This window comes from Nerophis ophidion, linkage group LG13 (genome assembly GCF_033978795.1).
Source record: "Nerophis ophidion isolate RoL-2023_Sa linkage group LG13, RoL_Noph_v1.0, whole genome shotgun sequence".
In the NCBI taxonomy this organism is placed as follows: domain Eukaryota; kingdom Metazoa; phylum Chordata; class Actinopteri; order Syngnathiformes; family Syngnathidae; genus Nerophis; species Nerophis ophidion.
This window is the reverse complement of record NC_084623.1, coordinates 56,315,200-56,337,399: the sequence shown is the minus strand read 5'-3', so window position 1 is coordinate 56,337,399 and position 22,200 is coordinate 56,315,200. Positions and strand designations below refer to the sequence as shown.

The 22,200-nt window shown below is 41.5% G+C and overlaps 2 protein-coding genes across 2 annotated transcripts in view; both read left to right on the top strand.

The window, feature by feature from the left end:
* Positions 1-13,574, top strand: part of relt (RELT TNF receptor) — a 53,963-nt gene extending 40,389 nt beyond the window's left edge. The window contains exons 7-11 of the mRNA XM_061919245.1: positions 3,258-3,338; positions 3,466-3,544; positions 9,086-9,439; positions 10,636-10,767; positions 12,762-13,574. Coding sequence (XP_061775229.1) covers positions 3,258-3,338; positions 3,466-3,544; positions 9,086-9,439; positions 10,636-10,767; positions 12,762-12,765 — 650 coding nt within the window. The 3' untranslated portion in view covers positions 12,766-13,574. The remainder of the gene's footprint in view (positions 1-3,257; positions 3,339-3,465; positions 3,545-9,085; positions 9,440-10,635; positions 10,768-12,761) is intronic.
* A 4,863-nt stretch (positions 13,575-18,437) lies between these two features.
* Positions 18,438-22,200, top strand: part of LOC133564759 (F-BAR and double SH3 domains protein 2-like) — a 163,783-nt gene continuing 160,020 nt past the window's right edge. The window contains 1 exon segment of the mRNA XM_061919244.1: positions 18,438-18,733. Within this exon segment, the coding sequence (XP_061775228.1) occupies positions 18,713-18,733 (21 nt within the window). The 5' untranslated portion in view covers positions 18,438-18,712.

Here is a 22,200-nt window from a genome sequence, read left to right as displayed (position 1 = left end):
CCACATAAGGGCAAGGAAAACTCACACCCAGTGGGACATCGGTGACAATAATGACTATGAGAACCTTAGAGAGGAGGAAAGCAATGGATGTCGAGCGGGTCTAACATGATACTGTGAAAGTCCAATCCACAATGGATCCAACACAGTCGCGAGAGTCCAGTCCAAAGCGGATCCAACACAGCAGCGAGAGTCCCGTTCACAGCGGAGCCAGCAGGAAACCATCCCAAGCGGAGGCGGATCAGCAGCGCACAGATGTCCCCAGCCGATACACAGGCAAGCAGTACATGGCCACCGGATCGGACCGGACCCCTTCCACAAGGGAGAGTGGGACATAGAAGAAAAAGAAAAGAAACGGCAGATCAACTGGTCTAAAAAGGGAGTCTATTTAAAGGCTAGAGTATACCAATGAGTTTTAAGGTGAGACTTAAATGCTTCTACTGAGGTGGCATCGCGAACTGTTACCGGGAGGGTATTCCAGAGTACTGGAGCCCGAAATGAAAACGCTCTATAGCCCGCAGACTTTTTTTGGGCTTTGGGAATCACTAATAAGCCGGAGTCCTTTGAACGCAGATTTCTTGCCGGGACATGTGGAACAATACAATCGGCAAGATAGGATGGAGCTAGACCGTGTAGTATTTTATACGTAAGTAGTAAAACCTTAAAGTCACATCTTAAGTGCACAGGAAGCCAGTACAGGTGTAAAGTGATCAAACTTTCTTGTTCTTGTCAAAAGTCTAGCAGCCGCATTTTGTACCAACTGTAATCTTTTAATGCTAGACATGGGGAGACCCAAAAATAATACGTTACAGTAATCGAGACGAGGCGTAACAAACGCATGGATAATGATCTCCGCGTCTTTAGTGGACAGAATGGAGCGAATTTTAGCGATGTTACGGAGATGAAAGAAGGCCGTTTTAGTAACGCTTTTAATGTGTGACTCAATGGAGACTCCATCTAATCATTGCATCTCTGCTGTAATAAAAAGGCAGCTGCAATGTTTGTGTGCTGAAATGATTGCTGAGCAAACAATTCTCCAACCCGCTTTACCGTCGCTCTCCTCTCAGATGTCTGACATCGGTGTTACGGGATGGTCATGCGGTTGCCATGGCGCAACCCTTATCAGTCCCATGGTGTGCGTAGGCACGGTTACCCAGCAATGACATGCACGGTGTGAACTCAACCAACCGCTGGAAAGTGTTGCTGCTTTTTATTCTTTGGACAAGAGCTAGGAATAAAGTTATCGTCTGTCAACAAAGCACATCCGTGGGGGATTGGGCATACTTTGTAAACATATGATTTACACACACTTTCAAAGAATTAAACTTCAGACTTCCAGTCAAGTTGATGGCACATGCAGGCTCGATTTACAGTTAGTCCCCCTAACACCCAAGTCAGGGTTCTAACAATTACCGCTTTTAACGCCAAACCACTGTACAATTCTTGACAGTTATTGTTACCATTTTAAATTATTGTAAAACCGTGACTGATTTCCGCACTTTAATAAACTTACGGTGCAGCAAGCACACCAATCCTTAGCTCAGGGGTAGGGAACCTGTGGCTCTCGGATAAATCTGAGCTGACGTTGCTTAACACGATAAGTAACGAATAATTCCACTTGTAATCACAGTGTTAAAAATAACCTTCAAAATATAAAACATTCTCATGCTTTTTTATGTTCAAGAAGTTGGATTAATGGTAAGAAGTCATTTATTTATTATTGGTTAGTGTGGGGCTTGCCCTCCTGGGGGTTCTTCAGACCACCAAGAGTCTGTTTTGGGGTTACAATATTGTTTTATTTTATTTTTCTCTCAGTTGCTTTCCAGCAATTGTCTTTTTCTGTTTCGTCCTCACTCACGCTCTGGCTCCAGCCCCAACCCTGTCTCTCCTCCTGGCTGCTGCTTATAACAGAGCGACAGGTGATTAGATAAAAAGGCCCAGGTGGGCCGTCTACCCACTTGTCGCTGATTTCGAGGCTGATCCTGGCAACATCCTGCTTTTGCTGCAGGCCCGCAGGCCACGCCTCCTCCACAGTTAGCTTCAGAATAACAATGTTATTACAAAGAACAAGAGACTTATTATACTCTGGAAATGTTGGTCTTACTTAAAAATGCACGCGTTTAGTTGTGTTCAGTGTTAAAAAAAAATATATGGCTCTTAGGGAAATACATTTTCAAATATTTGGCTTCTTGGCTCTCTCAGCCAAAAAGGTTCCCGACCCCTGCCCTAGCTTAACCCTTGTGTGGTGTTTGGGTCTGTGGGACCCGTTTTAATTTTTTATGAAAAAAAAAAAAAATGATACAATTAATACATTTTTCAAAATTACACACACACGCACAGCAAAATGAGCTAACCTAACGCTAAAAGCTAATTAGCCTTCACCTCAACCCAGAACTATGAGAGAGCTGAGCTGCAGTTTAAGTTTCTAGAAGGTCAACGGGCTCATAGTGATGTTTGTAATGGTTGTGACTGGGAAGTGTTTTTTATAATTTGGGGAGTGTACGATGTCAGCTGCTCACCTGCTAAACACATATCTGCTCATCTCGACGCCAGAGCACTGACTCCATGTTTTCTGACTATGCCCTGCTGATTGGCTGTTTCATCGCTCTGAATACGCCCGGCTGATTGGCTTTGTATGTAACCAATCAGATGATTCTGTGGGCGGGACAATGCTGGGTGCTCAGACAGAGGCAGCTGCAGAGCAGCTTGTTAAGACTTTAGCTTACAAACTCGTTCGATACACCCTTCGTACCGAACCGAAACGCTTCAATACAAATACACGTAGCGTTACACCCCTACCTGCTATGTCTCCTCAAGTGTGTTCCTCTGCAGCACACGAAGGAAGTGGAAGTTTCAGCTTGTTCAATAAGTGAAGTAAATTACATTTATATAGCACTTTTCTCTAGTGACTCAAAGCGCTTTACATAGTGAAACCCAATATCTAAGTTACATTTAAACCAGTGTGGGTGGCACTGGGAGCAGGTGGGTAAAGTGTCTTGCCCAAGGACACAACGGCATTGACTAGGATGGCGGAAGCGGGAATTGAACCTGCAACCCTCAAGTTGCTGGCATGGCCGCTCTACCAACCGAGCTAAACCGCCCCTATAAATATAAATAAAAGAAATAAAATAGAAACCCTTGATGAAAATGTCCGGACACACCCGAGTTTGACTTTTTGGTCATTTTTACACAGTCTGGAGAACCATAAATATGCAAAAATATCCGCAGTAATTAAAATCCGTCTGTCATTTTTTTTTCAGGCAACAATTACCCCTACTTATCTGACGACCTGAACGACGACACCATCAGCATTCTCGTCCGCTTAATTACCGAGAAAAAAGGTAAAGGAGACGTTCTTACACCATCCTCTTTTCCCCTGCTGTGTTGAAACCAAGAACATTCCTAATCCGGTTTGTTGTGAACCATTTGCAAGCAGGTGCAAACATAATTCCTTTGTCGGGTTTTCAGAAAACGCAGCGGCTTTGGAAGAACTGCTGCAGGAGTACGAGAGCAAACAGATGGCCCTGGGCAAAAGCTCGTTAATTAAGTAAGTCCACAAACAGCACACATGCTCCGTACTTAATCATGCTGCTCATGACACAATGTCATGAAAAAAAAAAGGGCTGCTGGTCCTTGAGCGTGTCCTCCTTGATAACATCAAATGGTTGATTGATTTCTGAGCGAAATATTTACTGCCCTGGCAAGACCTCTTTAATATCACACAATGTTCCTCAACAACCAGAGTAGGACTTGATGTAACAGCACGACTGGTGCTGAGGCGTCTGAAATGAAGCAAAATAGCACTTATAACAAATCCCGTATTTCCTTGAAATAGTATGCGCCTGCCTAGAATTACTGCCGGGTCAAACTCGTCTCGCAAAATACTTAGCGCATGCTTAGCATTACTGCCGGCTCAGGATTAACGCCGGGTCAAACTCGTTTCGCAAAATATTATTTTTATTAGCGCATGTTTAGAATTTCCGTCGGGTCAAACTCGTTTCGCAAAATAATTTAGCATATGCCTAGAATTCCCGCAGGGTCAAACTCGTCACGTCACGAGTGACACTTCACCTGTCATCATTTTCAAAATGGAGGAGGCTGATTTCAATAATTTGAAATCGCATAAAGGGAAGAAGATTAAGAGCTATTCAGTAGCTATTGAATATGCTAAAAAGAACAGTAAGCAGCTATGTTTTATTAAAATACCGTAGCTGCGTGTGTCAAATATGAGTCATTAAATGACTCACGCCTCCTGGTGGTAGAGGGCGTTAGTGATCCTTCTTGCGACTACTCGGCTGCAGAAGAAGTGACAACAAGCAGCGATCGTTTATTTTTTCCTCTCGCTTGCACTTTTAACATGGAGGATTACATATCTAAAATAAAACAGTTTTCTAAACTGGACTTTCAATCGAAGCAGGAGGTAATAAAGGAAGATCTCCATGGAGACAAAGAGACTTTTACAACTGAAGAAAGATAAGGAAGACTACTATAAACAAGTTATCAATGCTTTCAATCAATCAATCAATCAATGTTTATTTATATAGCCCCAAATCACAAATGTCTCAAAGGACTGCACAAATCATTACGACTACAACATCCTCGGAAGAACCCACAAAAGGGCAAGGAAAACTCACACCCAGTGGGCAGGGAGAATTCACATTCAGTGGGACGCCAGCGACAATGCTGACTATGAGAAACCTTGGAGAGGACCTCAGATGTGGGCAACCCCCCCCCTCTAGGGGACCGAAAGCAATGGATGTCGAGCGGGTCCAACATGATACTGCGAAAGTTCAATCCACAGTGGCTCCAAGACAGCAGCGAGAGTCCCGTCCACAGGAAACCATCTCGAGCGGATCAGCAGCGTAGAGATGTCCCCAACCGATACAGGCGAGCGGTCCATCCTGGGTCCCGACGAGCGGTCCATCCTGGGTCTCGACTCTGGACAGCCAGTACTTCATCCATGGTCATCGGACCGGACCCCCTCCACAAGGGAGGGGGGGACATAGGAGAAAGAAAAGAAGCGGCAGATCAACTGGTCTAAAAAGGAGGTCTATTTAAAGGCTAGAGTATACAGATGAGTTTTAAGATGAGACTTAAATGCTTCTACTGAGGTAGCATCTCGAACTGTTACCGGGAGGGCATTCCAGAGTACTGGAGCCCGAACGGAAAACGCTCTATAGCCCGCAGACTTTTTTTGAGCTCTAGGAATCACTAATAAGCCGGAGTCTTTTGAACGCAGATTTCTTGCCGGGACATACGGTACAATACAATCGGCAAGATAGGCTGGAGCTAGACCGTGTAGTATTTTATACGTAAGTAGTAAAACCTTAAAGTCACATCTTAAGTGCACAGGAAGCCAGTGCAGGTGAGCCAGTACAGGCGTAATATGATCAAACTTTCTTGTTCTTGTCAAAAGTCTAGCAGCCGCATTTTGTACCAACTGTAATCTTTTAATGCTAGACATTGGGAGACCCGAAAATAATACGTTACAGTAATCGAGACGAGACGTAACAAACGCATGGATAATGATCTCGGCGTCTTTAGTGGACAAAATGGAGCGAATTTTAGCGATATTACGGAGATGAAAGAAGGCCGTTTTAGTAACGCTTTTAATGTGTGACTCAAAGGAGAGAGTTGGGTCGAAGATAATACCCAGATTTTTTACAGAGTCACCTTGTTTTATTATTTGGTTGTCAAATGTTAAAGTTGTATTATTAAATAGAGGTCGGTGTCTAGCAGGACCGATAATCAGCATTTCCGTTTTTTTGGCATTAAGTTGCAAAAAGTTAGCGGACATCCATTGTTTAATTTCATTAAGACACGCTTCCAACTGACTACAGTCCGGCGTGTTGGTCAGCTTTAGGGGCATGTAAAGTTGGGTGTCATCAGCATAACAGTGAAAGCTAATACCGTATTTGCGTATGACGTCACCTAGCGGCAGCATGTAGATGCTGAAGAGTACAGGGCCAAGGACCGAACCCTGGGGAACTCCACACGTTACCTTAACATAGTCCGAGGTCACACTGTTATAGGAGACGCACTGCATCCTATCAGTAAGATAAGAGTTAAACCATGACAGGGCTGAGTCCGAAATACCAATTCGTATTTTGATACGCTCTAATAAAATATTATGATCGACGGTATCGAAAGCAGCGCTAAGATCGAGGAGCAGCAACATAGATGACGCATCAGAGTCCATCGTTAGCAATAGATCATTAGTCAGTTTTGCGAGGGCTGTCTCAGTCGAGTGATTTGCCCTGAAACCGGATTGAAAGGTTTCACATAGATTGTTAAACGCTAAGTGCTCATTTAGCTGCTCTGCAACAATTTTTTCGAGGATTTTCGAAATAAAGGGAAGGTGAGACACCGGTCGGTAGTTTACCATGAGGTCTGGATCGAGGTTAGGTCTTTTAAGGAGAGGATGAATAACCGCTTTTTTGAATGCAACGGGAACAGTGCCCGAGGAAAGTGATAAGTTTATAATATTTAGCACTGATGGACCTAATAATACAAAAAGCTCCTTGATAAGTTTCCCAGGAAGTGGGTCAAGTAAACATGTTGTTTGTTTTATTCCATTTACACGTTGTAACAATCCTTCTAATGTTATTTCATCAAAACGAGAGAAACTATTTTGGATATTTGCAGTATCCGCCGTATATACAATCGTATCTGTGTTACTATAACCCCGTTGTAGCTGGGACGCATTGTCTTTAATCTCCTTTCTAATAAGTTCAATTTTCTTATTAAAGAACTTCATAAAGTCATCTGCCGAATGGGTGGAGCTACTGCTTTTGATCAGAAGGAGTAGCGCATGGACTTCATTTATAAGTAAAGGTAACACCATAATAACGTTTTTTTTTATTAAATGTGCTTTTCATGATGGCATCCTTACGTCACACTCAAATTTATAAGCGCAGGCCTAAATTTACCGCATGCCTTTGGTAAACGCCGGAGTGAGAAGAGGTTTTAAATTAATTAGCGCCCCGGCAGCAATTCAAGGAAATACGGTATCCCAACAATTTCCAGTCAACAGATAGTCATGGGAAGGATCTTCTTCCGGGCTCAGCTATGACAGCAACACCGGGGTTTCTTAATCGTATTCAATAATTCCATCTAAACTACTTATAGTTGAACAGTTCAGCAACTTGGTCTAATTATGTGAAACCACGTGTTACTCACCAAGATGATGATTGAAGTAACACATAAACCTAAGGCTAAGGTCAGACTGATTTTATGAAAAAATAAATACTAATCAAATATACTGCATAAGAAATGACTCAAAAACTTGCATAATTTCTCCTCATTGAGCCAAAGATAATTCTGTCTCTGTTTTATTCCTTGCTTCTTGTCTTGTTTAATAGTCATCAGTGTTTGAACCTGACACTGTGTTACAATGTAAAGGTGATACTTCTTTGTTTGAAATTTTTTCTTGTCTGTACGACACTTTGGCCAACCGGAGTTGTTTTTTAATGTGTTATATAAATAAATAAACGTAACTAAACTAAAAAAAAATCAAATTAAATTCTTTTTAATCAGCGCCTTAAGTAAGTGCTGAATAGACGATATATGTCTGATATTCTTTTTCTGACAATCCAAATATGTTGACACGCACACTAATGGATAATTCTCTCTCTATCGTATCTTTGCAGCGTGATCGCCTCCTTTCTCGCAGCCGTTTGTGCGTAACTGTGCCAGCCGCGCTAAATATAGACGCAAAACAGCGGCAGCAGAACAGTGTCTGTTTGATAGATCGCGACGCGAGCTCTCCTTATTTTGCTCACTTAAATCGTCCGCGCACATTTGGCGACCACAATCACTTACTGATTAATTTTAGACGTAAACAATAGCTGTCAAAAATGCACGACAAGCTGTTTTTCGCCCCTAACAAATAGAAAGATTATTACATTAAAAAAAAGAACAATAAAGAAAAAAGACATCAAGTTTGTTTTGATAAACTATCATAACTACAAAATTACAGATGTACAATAATGGCTTTTTTGCCGATATTGCGATATTGTCCAACTCTTAATTACCGATTCCGATATCATCCGATACCGACATATTCAGTCGTGGAATTAACACATTATTATGCCTAATTGTGTTGTGATGCCCTGCTGGATGCATTAAACAACGTAACAAGGTTTTCCAAAATAAATCAACTCAAGTTATGGAAAAAAAACGCCAACATGGCACTGCCATATTTATTATTGAAGTCACAAAGTGCATTATTTTTTTCAACATGCCTCAAAACAGCAGCTTGGAATTTGGGACATGCTCTCCCTGAGACCCACTACAACTATGGGAAGTTTTATACTTTGACTTATTTCATTATTATTATTATTTTTTTTAAACATGCCTCATAACAACAACTAAAAAATCAATGAAGGCACACAGCTTCAGTCCAGAGTATACTAGAGTCCTAAAGTAAACAATAACATGTCCTTCCTTTAGTGCAAGACTGCCTTGCATACTGTATAACAGGAAATTATAAACTGGGCTCAATCTGCCCTGCTCTAATGTTTTTGTATGAGTAACACAAATGTGCTGCAAGCTAGTGGTGAGTGCTTGAAGTGGCCTACCAGTTGAAATGCTGCGTTAAGACAGGGTTGGTTTTTGTTGAATTTTAGTTCTATCTCGGCGGAGTCTTTAAGCGACAACTGTGTGGTAGTATTTTTTTCCGCTGTTTGCTTTTCATCCATCTTCCGCTTGTATTCATCGTGTATCTCCTTACGACTCTTGAAGAGGTTGGAGATCAAATCTCTCGTATTAAAGGAAGAGGTCTTGGTTCCTCCTCGCATAACCACATTTTTGCAGTCATTACAAATTGCCTGTTTTTTATTGGTCAGAAATACTTAAAATAATCCCAAACCATGTCGTTAGTCGGTCACAGAGTGAGCTGGCTTGTTAGCCAGGCTACAGCACCGGCAACAACACACCCTTGTTGTTGTTAAGCTCCGCTCGCGGCGGTTTGATGAGGTCATCAAGCGTCGTAAACCTGCATGATAATATCGGCAGTCCGTTATTATCGGACATCTCTCTCGCTCTCTATTTTTGGCATAGCACTCATTGTCTTGCTTCTCCTTTCCAGGTTTCCCATGCTGTCTCCCCCGTCCTCGTTCTGCACCCTCCCCAGACTTTGCCCGCACCAGTCGCACCTCCACACCATCTCCGGCCTCTCCGGCTTGGGCCCCAAGCACGGCTACCGCTGCTCCCGCTGTGCCCAGAGGAAATGGCCCCCCGTCCTCATGGCCCCTTTGAGAGACCCCGCCGGGCCTCCGCAGACCTTCACCTTCCCCTCCCTCCACTCACCCCCCGACCAGACGGACGTCCCCCTGCTGGCGGGGATGTGCGCGGGCCCTCGCTGTGCACAGGTGCCAAACGGCGGACAGAAGAGGGAGGAGGACACAAGGGAAGGAGAGCCCAGAGTTCTGTCTGTGGGAAGGTGAGACTTTTTACGCTTCTTGCTATGAACCTCCGTCACAATCATACTTGCCAACCTTCCCGGATTTTCCGGGAGACTCCCGAAATTCAGCGCCTCTACGGAAAACCTCCCGGGACAAATTTTCTCCCGAAAATATCCCGAAACTCAGGCGGAGCTGGAGGCCACGCCCCCTCCAGCTCCATGCGGACCTGAGTGACGTGTCGACAGCCTGTTTTCACGTCCGCTTTCCCACAATATAATGACGTTATAACTGTAGAATGATCGAGGGCGAATTCTTGGTTTCTTATGTGGGTTTATTGTTAGCCAGTTTCATTAACGTCCTGCCAGCGCGGTAACAACACACAACAACAGCAGTCACGCTTTCGTCTACCGTAAAGCAGTTTGTCTGCCGTAAACAGCAATGTTGTGACACTCTTAAACAGGACAATACTGCCATCTACTGTAAATGCGTATGTGAAAATAACATCTACGGCTTTTAGAGGGTGCAGTGCACAACTGCGCACACAACAAGGAGACGAAGCAGAAGAACGAGGAAGATACAGCATATTCAGCATGGCTAGAAAAATAGTGACAGAGAATAGAACAAGGATGGACAATTCAACCCTTAACTCAGCAATGAGTAGATGAGTGTTATGTATATGTGTAAATAATATAAATAAATTAATATATATAATATATATATATGAAACGGTAATACGATAGACCTAGTGCTTTTCAGGGGTATCACCGTTTCCAAAGTTACGATACTCCCGTATACTAAAGTATTGTCCGATCATTACCTTATAAAATTCGAGGTTCAGACGCATGTTCGTCAAACTAATAATAATAATAACTGCTATAGCAGCCGCAACATTAATACGGCCACAACGACAACTCTTGCTGACCTACTGCCCTCAGTAATGGCACCATTCCCAAAATATGTGGGCCCTATTGATAACTTATGTGGGCCGACCGAGGATGTCGTAGTGGTTTGTGCAGCCCTTTGAGACACTAGTGATTTAGGGCTATACAAGTAAACATTGATTGATTGATTGATTGAAATACTTGACTTGGTGAATTCTAGCTGTAAATATACTCCTCCCCTCTTAACCACACGCCCCTGCCCCAACCCCCTCCTCCCGGGATCGGAGGTCTCAAGGTTGGCAAGTATGGTCACAATACAAGACAAGACTTGTGTTAACATTAATACTTTGCAGGTTTCAAGTTGCTCACATCCCCGAATACAAGTCAGTGGTGGTGGAAACAAAGGCACCGTCCCAGGAGCAACAACGCAAATCCCTTTTTGGCGGGATTCCCTTCTCTTCCTCTTCCTTAGCCAACATCATCAGGTACAACTTTTAATATTCCTCATGTTTGCCCTTCTGTCTGTTCCATTGTTTACACTGAAAGCCCACAGACGAGCATGAAAACACTCATGGGAAGGTTTAGGACGTAGGAATGGTTTTAGTTATATTGTAAAACTTACAAACGTTGCTTGGAGGGATGAATGAGGAATCGTTACGAGTAGGAACGCTATGGATGGCTAGGAGACGGAACGGCACTTGTACTTCTGGCTGAAAGCTCAGTCTAAACCAGGGGTGTCCAAACTACGGCCCGCCGACGTCTTCAATTTGGTTTCGGGAAACGTCATGAGTTAATAAATAAGGAATCTTGCCAGCAGGGGGATTGCAATCATTTTAAAAAGACTGCCTTAGATGCAGCCATTTTGTCGCCATTGGTTGGTAGAGCGACTTTGCCAGCAACTTTGAGGGTTCCATTCCCGCTTCTGCTGTTGTGTCCTTGGGTAAGACACTTCACCCACATGCTCCCGGTGACTGCTTTAGATGTGGCACAAATAATTAGATAGTGGGTTTCTCTACATAAAGCGCTTTAGCTCTCTAGAGAAAGGTGCTATATAAAGATAATTCACTTCATTTCAATTTACAATGACCTTTAAATATGCTCTAAAAGGAGTAATGCGCAGCGTTTACTCATGTGACCCAATGCAAGAAAACACACAAACGTGTGTGTGTGTGTGTGTGTGTGTGTGTGTGTGTGCGTGTCTGTGTGTGTGTGTGTGTGTTTTCCCGCACTAATGTAATCTCTAAATTGTGGGTTCTTCCGAGGATGTCGTTGTCGTGATGGTTTGTGCAGTCCTTTGAGACATTTGTGATTTAGGGCTATATAAATAAACATTAATTGATTGATTGATAAATAATAATACTTAGGGGTATCAAAAAAATATGATAAATGTATTATTATTTTATAAATATGAAAAAAGTGATTTCAAAATTGTTTACGCTTTGACTCTTGCCCTTTAGAGTAATTAACTCGAAAAGTAAATATAAAAATGAAATACAATTCTAACACATACATATATATATATATATATATATATATATATATATATATATATATATATATATATATATATATTTATTTATATTTACATATATGTATATGTATATATACACACATTTATTTATATATATATATATACATACACTTGTGTGTGTGTGTGTGTGTGTGTGTGTGTGTGTGTATATATATATATATACATACACATATATATATATATACATATATATAGTGTGTGTGTGTATGTATATATATATATGTGTGTGTGTGTGTGTGTGTGTATGTGTGTGTGTGTGTCTGTATGTATGTATATACACACACACACAAGCGTGTTTGTGTATGTATGTATATATATATATACACACACACACGTGTATATATCTGTGTGTATATATATACACACACACACATATATGCATGTCTGTGTATGTTTGTATATATATATATATATAAAATCTCAACAAACATTTACACACACATTTACACGTGTATATATACACACACACACACGTGTGTATATATATATATATTACACGTGTGTGTGTGTGTGTATATATATAAATATTTTATTATATATATACAGTGGGGCATAAAAGTATTTTGTCAGCTACGGATTGTGCAAGTTCTCCCACTTAAAATTTATTTCTTTTTTTTAATTTACTTTTCCGGTTCATTATTCTACAGGGCAAGAGTTTAAACGTAAACAATTTTGTACTCACATTTTTCTTATTTATAAAATAATAATACATTTATTATTTTTATTTGACACCCCTAATTATTATTAATTATGATTACATTAGTGCTTGATTTGGTCTCAAATAATGCTGACAATAATCATATTGTTTAGCAGCAAGGATGTGTGGGACAATATATCGCCCAGCAAAATGTCTCATTGACTCAGTCAGGCCTATGATGAACTACAGTAAAACATGGATGACAGGCACTAGCAAATAAAAAGTCCTAAGTTGTATTTCCTGTATTTCAGGTGACGACGGATGCAGTCCGGCAGGCGTACGACTACGTCTGTGGGAAAGAAGACGGCAGGTGTGTGCTGTGACGCCGAACTTTTAGAGGAGCCCAAGAGCAGCAAGGAGCTTGTCCAAAGAAAAAGTCTAAAGCAGAGAGGTGTGTACCACATGACTGGATTGAAAGCCGTCATTACTTCGCACTTTAGGGCAGGCAAAACAAGCCCCGCTGTTGGAACTGCCACAACAAAAGACACACGGTCAGGTAAACAACGGTAGGGAGGACACTGGACTGGCGTGTGTATTTTTTACAGGTCAAACACTAGGATTTCAGCAGGTGGGGCTTGAAAGAAAGGCTTGTTACCCGAGCTTTCTAGATCACGCAGTAGTCCCAACACATCCACAATAAACTCAAACACTGGCATCATCCAGTATAACATGTACAAACACTAAGTATGTACTTGTAAATATGTCAATACAGCATTTCAGACATTTATGCAAATGTTTTAGTCACTGACCACCCAAACAATAAACTTGAACTCAACTGTAAAAGGAATCATTAGTTGCACTTAAAAGGATATATTTCGTGTTTTCACCAGAGCTTGCAGAAGGTTTAGTGGTTTGTTTTTATTGACACTTCTGTTTAGAATTTAAACCTTTTTTTTAAAAAAAACCTAGCTTCACGTGCAAAATATGACAACACACATTAATAAGTATTTATTCCAAAACAGTTTTTCATCAATCTGAAGTGTTGCTGGATTTAAAATCATGCTTCTCAATGTTATTGTATATTTTTACTGTTGAAATAAAAAAGTATGTCAAAAAATAGTTAAGAGTTTTGTGAATGGAATGATTGTTTTAGACTCCTAATGCAATAATATTGTAGTATTGCCATCTAGTGATGAGATAGTGTATTGGCAGGAGGAATGCAATAATACTGCAGTATTGCCATCTAGTGGTGAAATAGTGTACTACTATTTATTGAAGCACGAACACTAGTACGAGTACGAAACCTAAGTGGATTAAAAATGTTGATCCAGCATGATCAGGGGAGACTTGCATGTTGAAAATGTCACTTAAGTCCAGTTTTAACCTTTTTTTTTACATTAAAAGACAAACAAGCAGTTTTTAAAAAAGTTTCACATTAAGTGTTAAACATTTTCATGATGTCCTGATATTCTAGTTTTATTTATAATTTATAAATTTCATTCATAGTATCATGTATTTCTAATCCACATGTTATACTTTGATTGATTGATTGAGAAGTTTATTGACATTTTAAAGAATTGAATCCATGTAATGCTTTAAAAAGGCACAAAAAGCCAAAATGTTTGTTTTCTCATTAAAAAAAACTGTTTTTGAAAAGAAGTGCTCTTCAAAATCCGGCTCCCTTCCAAGAACCACACATCCTATCCTACATGGACACATTTTTTAGCTTTTTAAATGTGCAATACAAGCACAAAGTACCTAATTCCACATGTATTTAGAAGTTAAGTGTGTAGTTACAATGTGTCAATGCAGTTTTAAACACTTCCTAGATCAGAGGTGTCTAAACTTTACTGAAACAAGTAAGCATACAGGAGCCATTTTGATATTTTTCATTGTTCAAAACATACACGATATTGGCAAAAGTATTTGTCCACCTGCCTTGACTCACATATGAACCTGGCGTGCCATCACATTCCTAATTCATAGAGTTCAATACGATGTGGGTCCACCTTTTGCAGCTATTACAGCTTCAAGGCTTCTGGGAAGGCTGTCCACAAGGTTGCGGAGTGTGATGATAGGTATTTTCAACCATTCTTCCAAAAGCGCCTTGGCGAGGTCGCACAATGATGTTGGTCGCGAAGTCTCCGTTCTAATTCATCCCAGAGGCGTTCTATTGGTATCAGGTCAGGACTCTGTGCAGGCCAGTCAAGTTCATCCACACCAGAGTATGTCATCCATGTATTTTTGGACCTGGCTTTGTGCGCTGGTGCACAGTCACGTTAAAAGAGGAAGGGGCCCGCTCCAAATTGTTCCCACAAGTTTGGGAGCATAGAATTGTCCAAAATGTTTTGGCCTCCTGGAGCATTCACACCGTAATTCCTCCACTACCAAATTTCATACTTTGCACAATGCAGTCTGAAATGTAGCGTTCTCCTGGCAACCTCCAAACCCAGACTGGTCCATCAGATTGCCAGAGGAAAAGTCAATCAATCAATCAATGTTTATTTATATAGCCCCAAATCACAAATGTCTCAAAGGACTGCACAAATCATTACGACTACAACATCCTCGGAAGAACCCACAAAAGGGCAAGGAAAACTCACACCCAGTGGGCAGGGAGAATTCACATCCAGTGGGACGCCAGTCACAATGCTGACTATGAGAAACCTTGGAGAGGACCTCAGATGTGGGCAACCCCCCCCCCCCCCCCCCCCCCTCTAGGGGACCGAAAGCAATGGATGTCGAGCGGGTCTAACATGATACTGTGAAAGTTCAATCCATAGTGGCTCCAACACAGCCGTGAGAGTTCAGTTCAAGCGGATCCAAGACAGCAGCGAGAGTCCTGTCCACAGGAAACCATCTCAAGCGGAGGCGGATCAGCAGCGTAGAGATGTCCCCAACCGATACACAGGCGAGCGGTCCATCCTGGGTCCTGACGAGCGGTCCATCCTGGGTCCCGACGAGCGGTCCATCCTGGGTCTCGACTCTGGACAGCCAGTACTTCATCCATTGTCAAAAGTGGGATTCATCAGTCCAGAGAAGGCGTCTCCACTGCTCTAGAGTCCAGTGGCGACGTGCTTTACATCACTGCATCCCACACTTTGCATTGGACTTGGTGATGTATGGCTTAGATACAGCTGGTCAGCCATGAAAACCAATTCCGTGAAGCTCTCTGCGTACTGTACGTGGGCTAATTGGAAGGTCACATGAAGTTTGGAGCTGTGTAGCAACTGACTGTGTAGAAAGTCTTTGCACTCTGCACTTCAGCATCCGCTGACTCCTCTCTGTCAGTTCAGGTGGCCTATACCAGTGGTCCCCAACCACCGGGCCGTGACCCGATTGGTATCGGGCCGCAGAAGAATTTTTTATAAAAAAAAAAAAATGTTTATTAAATCAACATAAAAAACACAATATACACTTACAAATAGTAAACCAACCACAAAAAAATCCCTTTTTCATGACAAAAAACGTCCCTTTTTCATGACAAAGAAGGAAAAAAAAGAAATTGAAAAAAAAGGACAACCCCCCCCCGGGCCGCGGGACAAATTATTAAGCGTTGACCGGTCCGCGGATACAAAAAGGTTGGGGACCACTGGCCTATACCATTTGGTGGCTGAGTTGCTGTTATTCCCCAAACTCTTCCGTTTTCTTATAATAAAGCCAACAGTTGACTTTGGAATATTTAGGAGCGAGGAAATTTCACGACTGGATTTGTTGCACAGGTGGCATCCTATGACCGTTCCACGCTGGAAATAACTGAGAGCGGCCCATTCTTTCACAATTGTTGGTAAAAACAGTGCCTGATTTGATACACCGGGCCAAGTAATTAGGACTTCTTTTTTTTTTTTTTTAAACATACGTGTGTGTGTGTGTGTGTGTGTATATATGTATGTATAGATATAAATGTATATATATATAAATGTGTATATTTATCTATATTTGTGTATATATATGTATATATATATTTGAATATATGTGTGTATATATATGTATGTATGTATGTATGTATGTATGTATATATTTATATGTATATATATGTCTGTATATGGATATATGTGTATATGTACAGTCTGTAAAATATGTACATGTTCAGGGAGTATATTCACAGTATATATAAGTGTACATGTACAGTGTGTATACATGTGTACAGTGTATATGTACACAATCTATATGTACAGTATTTACATATGTACAATGTGTGTGTATATACACTGTTTATACTGTATATATACTGTGGTTGTATATATCATATATGCATACACACTTGAACTGTGTGTGTGTGTATATATATATATGTGTATATGTATATATATATATATATATAATGTATGTATGTGTAAGTAGTGAATGTGTATATACGTACAGTTTTTGTGTATGTCTTTATGTACAGTATGTGTATATATATAGTGTGTGTGTGTGTGTATGTGTGTGTGTGTGTGTGTATATATGTATATATATATATATACATATATATATAATATACACACACACATGTATACACACGTGTGAGTGTGATATATATATATATATATGGTCAATGACTAAATATATATATATATATATATATATATATATATATATATATATATATATATTTACATATGTTACACTCAAGTGGGTCCTAGTCATAATTTTGTTTTAAAGTAAGTCATTTTTTTCCCCTCTCTTTAATCATTGAATCTACAGATTAATTTGTGAATTGTGAATTGTATTTATATAGCGCTTTTCTCAAGTGACTCAAAGCGCTTTACATAGTGACACCCAATATCTAAGTTACATTTAAACCAGTGTGGGTGGCACTGGGATCAAGTGGGTAAAGTGTCTTGCCCAAGGACACAACGGCAGTAACTAGGATGGCACAAGAGGGAATCGAACCTGCAACCCTCAAGTTGCTGACACGGCCACTCTACCAACTGAGCTATGCCGCCTTAATTTCAGTTAAGTTTTTTTTTTTCGTGTGTGTGTTATGCCCTTATTGTCAAAACCCTATTTGTCAACACACACACAAACACACACACACACACACACACTCACTCACTCACTCACACACACACCTGCCTAAAAAAAATTGGGGGTTAAATCACCAAAAATGATTCCCGGGCGCGGCCACCGCTGCTGCTCACTGCTCCCCTCACCTCCCTGGGGGTTAACAAGGGTGATGGGTCAAATGCAGAGGGCAAGTTTCACCACACCTAGTGTGTGTGTGTGTGTGTGTGTGTGAGAGACTATCATTGGTACTTTAACTTTCCCTGTGTAGATAGATAGATAGATAGATAGTACTTTATTGATTCCTTCAGGAGAGTTCCTTCAGGAAAATTAAAATTCCAGCAGCAGTGTACACAGTTGAGATTAATTTAGATAAAAGTAAAAAGTAAATAACGAGGGTTTAAATGGAAACAAAATAGAGAAATATTACAACAGCAATAAAAACTAAAAAAAATGTGTTATTAGAGTCAACATTGCAACTATTTCTTCGTACATTCCACATGTTCAACTTTTTTTTTTAAATTAATTTTTACTTTTAAAAAATAAATCAATAAAAATTCCAGAATGTGCCCGAAAAGGCAATTAAAAAGCTGCACTCTTCTTGGCCATAACCCGGATTAACAGTTTCAACTAAAAAAATGATCGATGTGTCTGCGCTCGACTGCAAGGCCTTGTTGCCATGCAGCTCGCTGCGACACCAGCTCACTAAGTCTCTCCAAGCAGCTTCTTCTCCCTCCGCTCGTCACAAATACGCACAAATAAACACAAATAAGTAACAAGTCACCATTTTTCCTCCGGCTTGACAGATTAAGTGGGAGGACGTTTAGGTTTGTATTCTTTTATTCGCCTTTTACAGTTATAAAGCGTGCTACCGCCTGCCACCGCTTGAGGGCGCCATTGCTCAGCCCGGGGAGCTGTCGGGCTTCCCCGTCAATGTCCGCCTTTCCTCCCCTTCGCCTTTTTTTTTTTTTTTTTTTTTTTTAAACCGCGGTCCTCCCGCACGCTATGATTGACTCCAGTTAGTTCTGTCGTGCTGTAGTCCGCGGCGCGCCACTGTACTCGCAACCCCGACAAAGTGCGCACAGCAGCGGCAGCCGCGCTCCAAGCAGGCCGTTCATCATCAATCATGGCCGCCGGAGTCCAGACCTAACTCCCGTCTTTTCCTCCGGAGGGGAGGATTACCATCATTTTGTCTTGTTTCGGGGGGGGAAAGAGCAATAAACCGGCCTGGTGCCACATTTGAGAGGAGACAAGATCCATGTGCTAACACGCCGCCATGCAGCCGCCGCCGAGGAAGGTGAGACATCTCCATCAGTGCCGATATCGTCACAACAATGGAGCCTTTTTTTTTTTTTTTTGGGGCGATGAGGAGAGGAGACTTTTTCTTTTTTTTTGGGTGGGGAAGGATGTTCACCTTTTGCTGACACGACGCGCAGCTGCGTGGGCCAACACAACAATGACCGCGTGATATCGATGACAATATCGATCCGCTCTGGTGTTCATATTTGCAGCAGACGGCGTTTCTGTCAATGATTGACGTGACGTTAGCCAGGTCACGTGACCTGATGCTAGCTAGCATGTGTGTTTGTGGTCTAGGACTATGGTGACTGTATTTGTGGACTAGGACTAAGGTGACTGTATGTGTGGACTAGGACTATGGTGACTATGTGTGAACTAGGACTATGGTGACTGTATGTGTGGACTAGGATTAAGGTGACTATGTGTGGACTATGACTATGGTGACTATGTGTGGACTAGGATTAAGGTGACTGTATGTGTGGACTAGGATTAAGGTGACTATGTGTGGACTATGACTATGGTGACTATGTGTGGACTAGGATTAAGGTGACTGTATGTGTGGACTAGGACTATGGTGACTATGTGTGGACTAGGATTAAGGTGACTGTATGTGTGGACTAGGATTAAGGTGACTATGTGTGGACTATGACTATGGTGACTATGTGTGGACTAGGATTAAGGTGACTGTATGTGTGGACTAGGACTATGGTGACTATGTGTGGACTAGGATTAAGGTGACTGTATGTGTGGACTAGGACTAAGGTGACTGTATGTGTGGACTAGGACTATGGTGACTGCATGTGTGGACTAGGACTATGGTGACTGTATGTGTGGACTAGGACTATGGTGACTGTATGTGTGGACTAGGATTAAGGTGACTGTATGTGTGGACTAGGACTATGTTGACTGTATGTGTATACTAGGATTAAGGTGACTGTATGTGTGGTCTAGGACTATGGTGACTGTATGTGTGGACTAGGATTAAGGTGACTGTATGTGTGGACTAGGATTAAGGTGACTGTATGTGTGGACTAGGACTAAAGTGACTGTATGTGTGGTCTAGGACTATGGTGACTGTATGTGTGGACTAGGATTAAGGTGACTATGTGTGGTCTAGGACTAAAGTGACTGTGTGTGGTCTAGGACTATGGTGACTGTATGTGTGGACTAGGATTAAGGTGACTGTATGTGTGGACTAGGACTAAAGTGACTGTATGTGTATACTAGGATTAAGGTGACTGTATGTGTGGACTAGGACTAAAGTGACTGTATGTGTGGTCTAGGACTATGGTGACTGTATGTGTGGACTAGGATTAAGGTGACTGTATGTGTGGACTAGGACTACAGTGACTGTATGTGTGGACTAGGATTAAGGTGACTGTATGTGTGGACTAGGACTATGGTGACTGTATGTGTGGACTAGGATTAAGGTGACTCTATGTGTGGACTAGGACTATGGTGACTGTATGTGTGGACTAGGACTATGGTGACTCTATGTGTGGACTAGGATTAAGGTGACTGTATGTGTGAACTATGACTATGATGACTGTATGCGTGGACTAGGACTATGGTGGCTGTATGCGTGGACTAGGACTATGGTGACTGTATGTGTGGACTAGGATTAAGGTGACTGTATGTGTGGACTAGGACTAAAGTGACTGTATGTGTATACTAGGATTAAGGTGACTGTATGTGTGGACTAGGACTATGGTGACTGTATGTGTGGACTAGGATTAAGGTGACTCTATGTGTGGACTAGGACTATGGAGACTGTATGTGTGGACTAGGACTATGGTGACTCTATGTGTGGACTAGGATTAAGGTGACTGTATGTGTGAACTATGACTATGATGACTGTATGTGTGGACTAGGACTATGTTGACTGTATGTGTGGACTAGGATTAAGGTGATTGTATGTGTGGACTAGGATTAAGATGACTGTATGTGTGGACTAGGATTATGGTGACTGTATGTGTGGACTAGGATTAAGGTGACTGCAGTTTTGGACCAGGACTAAGGTGACTGTATGTGTGGTCTATGACTATAGTGACTGCATGTATGGTCTATGACTGGTGACTGCAAATGTGGACTATGATTATGATGACTGCATGTGTGGTCCAGGACTATGGTGACTGTATGTGTGGTCCAGGACTATGGTGACTGTATGTGTGGTCCAGGACTATGTTGATTGTATGTGTGGTCTATGACTATAGTGGCCGTATGTATAGGCTATGACTATGGTGACTTCTTGTATGGTCTCTGACTATAGTGACTGCATGTGTGGTCTATGACTATAGTGACTGCATGTGTGGTCTATGACTATAGTGACTACATGTATGGTCTATGACTATAGTGATTGCATGTGTGGTCTATGACTATAGTGACTGCATGTATGGACTATGACTATGGTGACTGCATGTATGGTCTATGACTATAGTGACTGCATGTATGGACTATGACTATGGTGACTGCATGTATGGACTATGACTATAGTGACTGCATGTATGGACTATGACTATGGTGACTGCATGTATGGTCTATGACTGGTGACTGCATGTGTGGTCTATGACTATAGTGACTGCATGTATGGTCTATGACTGGTGACTGCAAATGTGGACTATGATTATGATGACTGCATGTGTGGTAATGGACTATGGTGACTGTATGTGTGGTCCAGGACTATGTTGATTGTATGTGTGGTCTATGACTATAGTGGCCGTATGTATGGTCTATGACTATGGTGACTTCTTGTATGGTCTCTGACTATAGTGACTACATGTGTGGTCTATGACTATAGTGACTGCATGTGTGGTCTATGACTATAGTGACTACATGTATGGTCTATGACTATAGTGATTGCATGTGTGGTCTATGACTATAGTGACTGGACGTATGGTCTATTACTATAGTGACTGCATGTGTGGTCTATGACTATAGTGACTACATGTATGGTCTATGACTATAGAGACTGCATGTATGGTCTATGACTATAGTGACTACATGTGTGGTCTATGACTATAGTGACTACATGTATGGTCTATGACTATTGTGACTACATGTATGGTCTATGACTATGGTGACTACATGTGTGGTCTATGACTATAGTGACTACATGTATGGTCTATGACTATAGTGACTACATGTGTGGTCTATGACTATAGTGACTACATGTATGGTCTATGACTATAGTGACTACATGTGTGGTCTATGACTATGGTGATTGTATGTGTGGTTTAGGACTATATTGACTGCATGTATGGTCTATGACTATGGTGATTGTATGTGTGGTTTAGGACTATGGTGACTGCATGTATGGTCTATGACTATAGTGACTACATGTATGGTCTATGACTATAGTGATTGCATGTGTGGTCTATGACTATAGTGACTGGACGTATGGTCTATTACTATAGTGACTGCATGTGTGGTCTATGACTATAGTGACTACATGTATGGTCTATGACT